This window comes from Asparagus officinalis, chromosome 4 (genome assembly GCF_001876935.1).
Source record: "Asparagus officinalis chromosome 4, Aspof.V1, whole genome shotgun sequence".
In the NCBI taxonomy this organism is placed as follows: domain Eukaryota; kingdom Viridiplantae; phylum Streptophyta; class Magnoliopsida; order Asparagales; family Asparagaceae; genus Asparagus; species Asparagus officinalis.
Window position 1 is genome coordinate 47,212,351 of NC_033797.1, and position 9,025 is coordinate 47,221,375.

Here is a 9,025-nt window from a genome sequence, read left to right on the forward strand (position 1 = left end):
ACTCAAAGGGTAGAACATGATAATAGGCAGACTTTCTAATACACTGAATCAAACAGTACCACTACTAGACTTAAATGAGTTCATGCATGAGCACATATTACTCACAAGAATTTCATCGTAATTTGTGATAAAACACTATAAGTAGTCTAGTAGACAACAAAGATCATGTATCTATGCCACTGAAATTCATTATACAATTGAAACTTGCTTTGGGACGTGAAAAGAAGAACCAAGATCTGAAAGATTATACCCAGACCTCTCATCTTTTAGGCACCATTGTTCAACCTTCATTCTCTTGCCTGCAATATCACGCATGTCCAAAGCAGAAAGAGCATCTTTAGCAGCCCGAACATCATAAAACTCTACAATTTTGTGATGCTTTTTGTGTGGAATTTCACAAATCTGTGAACCAGAAAAGTAACACATTCAGTCATTCATCATCATTCTCTAACCAGGACACAGGGGAGGTCTAGACAAACTTACCTCTTTGATTTCCCCATATACACCAAATATATGAAGGAGATTATCATATGAAATAGAGGATTCAAGATTGGTGACCAGGAGGACACCCTCGTTCTCTCTCTCTGAAGGATGGCCCTGCTAACAGATTGTCCATGGTCGATACAACAAAGTTGAAACTTCATTACCATGTGTCAAAATAGTTAACCTTCTAAGAAGTGTTAACATGAAAGTAAGAAGCAAAAAAACAAAAAGTAATTTAAGAAATTTCCCTGAAGATAGAAGACTGTAAGGTCACACTGCGTGTTTGCACATATAGAACAAGAACATTAATTCATCAATCAATATAGTGAATATAGTAAAAAAAAGGAAACACAATTTGAATGATGAACCTTCGAATTGAGAGAGAGAAACCTTCTTGCCTTTTTTAAGATTGTAGATAAAAAGGAGACATTTTTTCAGTAGACTAGCACAGTACTATCGCCTTACATAAGTACAGTGTTAATTTTAAGGATCCTCCAGATGGGCCTAAGCTTTAATACTTGACCTGCCGTGTGACCCATACTTTCCCATGAAACAACTTATAGAAAGTCCATTTCCCAGATCATGAATTTAAGATTCAGGTTGATGGAAGACAGTAAGAATTTGGTGGAATGGTGCTCCTTTCCAATTTAATGGGAGATTTGACAACAATGATAAGATACTAAATTATAAGAAAATACTATTAGTGGAAACACACCTAATCCTATGGATAAAAGGGATGGTTGAAGCACATAATCCTATGGAAAAAGAGAGGTTGCAGTAATATGAAGTACAAAGGGTTAAGGGTTCAAGGTAAACCAGACTGTCCAAGAAATCTGTGAACACTTAGGTCTCAGCAGTAGAATGCCACAGCTACGGATCTTGTTCTGGTAGAGTAAAGTAAAACATGAATTTGACACCTTTAACCCTAGCATGTGTAGAATCTTGTTGCTTTATTGCCTGCAACATCATAATGTCAATCTGATACTTCAACTCAGGGAGTGAAATCCAATATGGTTCTTTAAGACTGCTCAACTTAAAGGTTGACCAGTGTTCCCACAACAAACCAAACAAACCTCGTATGTCAAAGAAAAAACTAAACTACCATTTTAAATTAATATAGAAAATAAATGAAATCAAGGTCATGATGCAAAATGGGCACATGTAAATTGGCTTCGACTCTTAAGGTTTTAAAAATTTATTATCAGATATAATAGCCTTGAAAACATCACACAAACACCTAGAGCCAGTACTCCGATCATATTCCTTCCAGTAACATGACCTCTGAGCAGGTTCACTTGAAGAACCAGCAAGCAACTGACCATTAGCTTAAAGTTTTCCATGTAACATCCTGCCATGCTATACAAGGAAGTAGTTCAGAACCAATTTTTCTTAATACATATATTTGCCTCCAAAAAACACAAAAAGCAGTGAAAGGTGAGAGATATCAGTCATAGAACATCTATTAGGTTCTTTGTTTTAACTGGTGCTGAAGCTATGGCACTTACAACATTTAATGCATTTGTGGAGTTTGACTGACATAGACGCGCTTAGTTACCTACTAGTGTTGCAAGTTGAGGTCATAACCAAAAGAAACAAGTGGTGTACCCAACAATCCCAAATCCATTTGAAGATGGGTTTAAAAAGATTTTGACCAAACAATACTATTCATCTTCCTTTTACAATGGTGTTTCAAATGCAGAGATCTCGAACAAATTTTTTTTCAAGAACAAACAGAATTTGGACATCTGTGTCAGGTGGACTGTATTGTTTACGCATACAACAGTGGATGACCATTGAGTTACTAACACCTAATAAGAAGTAAGAACTAACAGCTGTGAAAATTTTCATCCTCTTCCCACAAAGTTCTGCAAATTTGTCCACTTTATCCCTTTTCCAGACGCTGCCCTAGAGCGGTGGGTAAAGGAAATATCAATAGTTATTAGTTAATACTTAATTAATAATACAGACAATGCTTACATTGTATAAGATAAAGGATAAATATCATCGTCTATCTACAACACGCGATTCTCAAAAGGAAGGCTAAGCTCAAATATTCAGGAAGAAAATATTCAAGAAGATAAAATAATATTTATAATTTTTATCCATATTACGATCAGTTAGAAGAGTTTGCAAGAAAAGGATACCTTTGAAACACAAAACTGTATATCAAGCTTCTGACCCCTGATTGACTTGGCTTGAAGAACACTTATTGCACTGTGTGCAGCTCTGATATCATAGTATGACACTATAATAAAGCCACAACGTCTATAGGATGTGCAAAGTGTTTGTATGTCACCATATTGCTGGGGAAAAAAAAATATAATATAATACATCAGATCAAAAACAAAATGGACTGAAGGATGAAATAAAAACAATCCAATGATACAAGTTCAAAATATAGCAACAAAAATACCTCAAACAGAGCCCTCAGCTCCATATCTCCAACGTTTCCATCAATATTTTTCACAAGAAGAGTTCTGGTGAGTGATTTACTTTGTGGGAGTTGACTGGCAAGAATATCATTGAATCCCATTTCTTGACCATTTACAGATCCATATTCATACTCAGAAGCTCTTTTGCAACTGAAACTATCATCTGATTCTAGTTCGATGCCCCCTATACTGCAAAATACATCATCTTCAACATCTATCCTGTTGGATGATGACACATCTCCGAGATCATGAATAACTCCAGATAACAAATCATCATCATCAGGAAGGAGATCTCCTATTGTTTGAGCTTCAATTTCTTCTAATGATTCAAAAATGTCATCTTCCGGACAGTTGGATTGAGTTGTATTAACAGATTGACCAACAAAGACATCATTTGATGATAACCTCACTGCATCATAAATGTGCAGAATAGCACAGGTATTGGATAAATTCTTATTAAGATAAAATATAGAGACTATATACGAATATGACAAAATAATAACAATTGAAAACTTATTGGTTATAATTAAATGGAAATTAAACATCAATCAAATACATTGACATCAAATAAATTTGTAAGTTTCTTTATATGCTGACAGTTAATATAAGCAAAAACAAAGCATGCAGCAGAAAAGGGTATAAAACATACATTTGTTGTTGAATGTGTCCGAGAAGGAGTCTGATAAGAGACCATTCTCACTAAAGCCTTCACTCACAGTAACTTTTTTATTTCCCACAGATAGTGATGCGGGCTGACCATAGAGCTTAGACAAGGATGCAGCTTCCTGGTCAGGAGCTCTCCAACAGTTGGCACTCACAAAGTGAGACTGATAATTATGCGGAATGTTTCTTGTCTGGTCCTTGAAATGATTACGTTGAAGCTCCAAGCCATTGACAAAATTCCCTCCCACAGGGAGGACCTTTTGTAGAGGTGATGAAGAAACTGGCTTGCCTCCTGAAATGAATGACATAGCCTCTAGTCCTACAAATGTGGAATGCCTTCAGTCTAAGTGGAGAATAGATGAATACAAAGGAACACAAAAAAGAAAAAAATCATTGTTTCTTGGTCTAAACAGGAAACCATATTAGACCACTCACCATAAAGAGAATACAAATGATATCAATAATGCATCGAAGGCCCGTGGATATTCATACCAGCAGCATCCTGGGTCAACTTAATGTTGCATGACTTGTGTAAACTCAATATCTTAATTAATATGATGTCCATGAGATAGCAATGAACTTGGTCTCTGCTAGCAACATGTTTGATTAACTGTTTGAGCATAATACATTAGAACTCAATGGACATGACAGCAAGAAACATCCCTTAATAAATGGGAAGTTCATTCGAACCTTAGTCAGATACCACAGCAAAGGACCCTACCACCACCAGAACTCTGAAAACTGTGATGGGGGCTGAGGGTTATAATTTATATCATAATAATATCCAAAACGGATTTGAGGTTAATTTCTTGCAACAAAAGTTGCATCTACAGTCGCAGCATGCCAAACCTAGTGTACAAAACAACATAAACCTCAATAACTGAATCCTGTATTGACCCCTTAATAACCTTTTCTTGTAGCTTATTGGGCTGCCAGTAAAATACTCTTTGCGTGTGACTCTACATAACTTCTTACACTAATAAAATATATTCTACATATTAAGATGACTTTTGTTTGACAGTTCAAGAAAGAGAACTACCTTTATTCCACCTTATTTGCTCAGCTACAGTTAACAAATTCCAGTTTTAAACCACCATTACTCAGAATGATATAATGTATTTTCCCTCAACTTTTTAACTTGCCACTTTTAGATACCACTCGCTACTTTTTTGTAGGGCCCCACAAAAAGCAACCGCCATTTTCATTTAACCTATTTTGCATTGGTACGGGTACGGATACGATGCAGGTATGGGACATGGCAAATTTGTAAAAGGTAGGGTGTAGGATCACGACTATAGAAATATTTATATACACATATATTGTATAATGGAATTAATAATTATACTAGAACAAGGATGAGAATTAAAAGTCCTATAACAATTTTATGTTTCTTTTATTATGTGGATTATAAATTGAAAAATCACTAGTTTCTGTACTACACATTGAAACGACCGTTCAAAATCATAACTTAGAACCTAATTTATGTTCAATGAGTTTCAAGAAGTGGGTGTGAAGTGTATAGGATATATGTCCAAAAAATGTGTGACAAGTGTTTTAAACTAAAACATGTATTGTATAATTGAGTACATGCCCGAATAAATGCATGCATTTATACAAGGAGTGCCCAAGGAGTATGTGTTCGGGTACGGGTACGTGTCGGATACGGGTATGGCTTCAGATTAGAAGTACCTGAGTAACATAGCATTTAACATATGTATTTTGTGTTTTCACAATGCTTTCATTTCCTGCTGCTTGTTTGACATTCTATTGCAAACAAATCTTTACTATTCCAATGAATATGGGATTTGCATAAATTAGATTTGTCGAGAAGTACACTGAGATTTTCTCCATTACAAAAGGACAAGCATGACCTCATATCATAATAAAGTGCATTACTTTCAGAATTTAGACTTTCACTGACAGTAGGGTTTGACTAAACTTTGGCTTTGCCACAAACCAGACAAAAACGAAACAAACTTTACCCTTTTCTGTGCTGATTAACAGGAGCAGCTTTACCATTCCCACGCTAAAACGTGAACAATAGAGAGAAAAGCAACCAACAACGGTATTATACACAGGATTGTTACAGTTTCTACCAGCAAAGATTTCTAGTAATTGAGATACAATCTAGCAATCATGAACCAAGAGAAACAGTGTAATCAGAACTCTCAAAGAGAATTGGTTACAACATGGAGAAGTTGATGCTTGCAAAATTTAAATGTATGTGAAAGCAGTGAAAAAATTGCAGACAAAGATGAATTTGTAAAGACGAGATCGAGAAATAGCAATAAATGGGGTGGAACATAAATTTAACAAGGCTCACCATGGCGATCAGGCATGGAAGCAGTCCTCCAGAATGCACCTTGTTTCTGCAAGTAATAGATAGAAGAAACGAGTATTTAAAAATACGACTGCCAAAATTGATGATTGATCAAACCCAAACAGGAACAAGTCACAAAAATTGATTATTGAAAGAATGGACAAGATGAACACTGTGGCACTAGGGAAGAACCACAAATCAACTGTCAATTAATACATTCAAATAAAGGGAATTATTGGGGAAAATTAAATCTATTTCACAATAAGTAAAGTGTGAATGCTTCAAAACATTATCTGTGAAATAAACTGAAATGAAAAGGGCATTCTATGGCAAAGCAAAGCAATCCAGAAAAGGGAGATAAATAGATGTTTTACACAAATATAAACGTAATTACTCCATGTTCTTATTAAGAAAAAGATCATGGAGGTTGACACAGTGCCTTCATTAGGGAAGACCTACCGCTAGAGATAATCTATCAATGTTTAGAAGGGATATGTACCAGCTTATAAAAAGAACCTTCTCCGCAAATATTGTCTTAATGAAAAAAAAGATGAAGGTGTATGTCTGCTTGATGAAGAAGAGATGCCAGAAAGTGACCGGATTTGTTGCTCGCAAGGAAATATATGAAAAAGGAAAATAAAATGGTATTCCTAGAAGGAGAATCGTTTGTAGGTATAGATTGATTCGCTAAAGATTCAGTAGCTTGAATGCATGAGCCAAGATCCACTCAAGGAAAAAAGGATGAATTTCTGTTCGAACCATAAGAATGGACTGCGCTCAGTCATGTGGTAGGTCATTCGGATGGAATGAAGTTCAAGGGGCTCACGAAAACCGATTTTCCAATTTGGTCATAAGAGAATAACCACCAAAAGCAGCTTGAAAGCCACATAAGGAAAACAACTAGCTTTTGGTTTACTGCAATGATCCGGAAACTTTAGTTTTTGGTTTACTGCTATGATCCAGATAACAGAAGAAACTTCTGACATTTCCAGGCACTTTCCAACCAAACAAGTAATAGAAACTGCTGCTCAAAAATTCTAAAAACGGAAACATGATTAGACATACACATTGAATAAAACCAACCGATCCAAATCTAAACAATTTCTACCGACACAAAAGGATAGAATGACGTTAAGTTAAGATGCCAGTAGCCTAAACGACTAAATTACTTAAGAAGAAACAAGAACTAGTTATCGGCAGCAAGCATCAGACAAAATATACCTCAGAACGAAACCGCATTTCCTCAGAGAATAAAGACGACGGCACTGATGGCCTGTAGAATGAGGATATATGCCTCTGCTCCATGATATCAGACGGCATCTTGCAGCTCCAAACCATTCACCGAAATAAAAACTCAACCTTTGTTGAAAACCTGCTCCCTGGCTAGTATCTAATGGTTGGAATCCACCAAAATAAGCAAATTTAGAAACAGGATAAGCAAATTAAATAGAGATATTGCTCCCAATTTATCACACAAAGCAGTGATATTAGATCAAACAAAATTAGGTCTGTATTGAAGATTAGACATATCACAAATTTTCAGGATGGCTACACAACTGAAGATCTATGATCTAAAAATTCTAAAAGACAGAAAAACATTAAACTGGAAAGAAAAAAATGCTGGGATCTCAACAAGAGAGGAGCAGTGGCTTGGGGGAAAAACATTTTTTGGTCAGTTTGCCAGCCATAATAACTTGCTATAATCACAAAATTAAAATTTTGAACAGGATGATAAAATCCTATATCACATGATTGCTAGAAAGACAAACTCAAGTTACCTCCTTTTTTTTAATTTAAGGAACTTAAAGCTACTACTAATTTGCCAAATTGAACTTCGCTGGATAAAATACTAGAACAGCAAAATTCTTTCTTAAAAAAAGAACAAAACGAAGAAGCTTTTTAGGTTGATTTTAGCAATTTATTTAAAATTTCAGAAATTCAAACCTAAAGCTGAAATTTTTAGAATAACGTGCCCAGTTCAAAAGAGGAGCAAATATAAACGCCCAATTTCATAGGCGATCACCAACAACCTACTACACAAACTAAAATAGAATGAAGTTGACAAATTTAATGAAAAAAAAGAACACTTTTTCAGACAAAAAGATAATATAAAAAAGGAATCTGCAGAACTATAGCTACAGAGAAATTGTCCTTTTGCCTCGAACCCCACAACGATCTGCAGAATTGTCGTAAAAAGGTGGAAAAAAAAGAAAAGAAAGGTTTTTATTAAAACAGATAGACAATCAATCATCGTCATTGGATTTTTTTTTTTTATAAACACACAAAGATGAGGAATCTTCAGGGTATGATTAAGATAGGAAAAAAGTTAGAAATCCAACGCAAAATTCCCAATTGAAGAAAAAAAGGGCGGAATACTCACTGTAACATTTACCTCGAAAATTAGACAGAACTACAAAGAACAGAGACATGTCTAGAAAGGAAACCTAAGTAAAGGTTGAAGCTTTATACGTATCACGAAATTTAAAGAAAAATACCGCCATATTTAAGCTAGGATCACTAATTAAATAAACATATCTGCACTAAAAAACAAAATAAAAAGATTACGACCCAAAATACCGCCTACTAAAATTAATTAAAATTAATTCCCAAAAAAAAATTAAATTTTATTAAAAGAACATATCCCAAAAAAACGCATTAATTATGCAGGATATTCAAATTAATGATTTCTCGAGAAAACGGCATAAAATAAAATAAAAACGAAGTAATCATGAAAATGTAAGCTCCAATCCCAATCAATTACCAAAAACAATAAAAAAGTTATAAACTTTTATTTAAAAAAACGTAAATTCAACAAAGAATTCTCACAAAAACACAATTAGTTACTTCCAAAACCAGAACAAAATGCATCAATCTAGAAAATTTCTGACCGAATTCCCAAAAGAATAGCAGAATGGTTACCTCCTCAGCTGCAGGCCAAAGCTCCGACGGTAAAAAAAAAACACTGAAATTTTAGGGCGATTTGAATTAAAAGCAAGGGATCGAGCTTTAAATTCAGTAGCTTGCGGCGCACGTTAGCACAGAGAAAGAGAGAGAGAGCGGGAGAGTTTCGGCGAAGGAATCTCGTCAAAATTCGCGCCGCGCGCGCGCGAGAGAGAGAGAGGAGCCC

At 35.1% G+C, this 9,025-nt stretch overlaps 1 protein-coding gene across 6 annotated transcripts in view; it reads right to left on the reverse strand.

Moving 5' to 3' along the window:
• Window positions 1-9,018, reverse strand: part of LOC109837385 (protein MEI2-like 4) — a 15,778-nt gene extending 6,760 nt beyond the window's left edge. For 2 of the 6 annotated variants that reach the window (XM_020405615.1, XM_020405611.1), the window contains exons 1-8: window positions 8,818-9,018; window positions 7,120-7,288; window positions 5,902-5,947; window positions 3,565-3,897; window positions 2,897-3,324; window positions 2,628-2,786; window positions 484-600; window positions 257-402 (exon numbers count right to left, since the gene is read on the reverse strand). In XM_020405615.1, the coding sequence (XP_020261204.1) occupies window positions 257-402; window positions 484-600; window positions 2,628-2,786; window positions 2,897-3,324; window positions 3,565-3,897; window positions 5,902-5,947; window positions 7,120-7,236 (1,346 nt within the window). In that variant the 5' untranslated portion in view covers window positions 7,237-7,288; window positions 8,818-9,018. Of the gene's footprint in view, window positions 1-256; window positions 403-483; window positions 601-2,627; window positions 2,787-2,896; window positions 3,325-3,564; window positions 3,898-5,901; window positions 5,948-7,119; window positions 7,664-7,842; window positions 8,216-8,786 lie in introns of those variants that run through there. The other 4 variants (XM_020405616.1, XM_020405614.1, XM_020405613.1 and 1 more) reach the window with 4 other exon arrangements.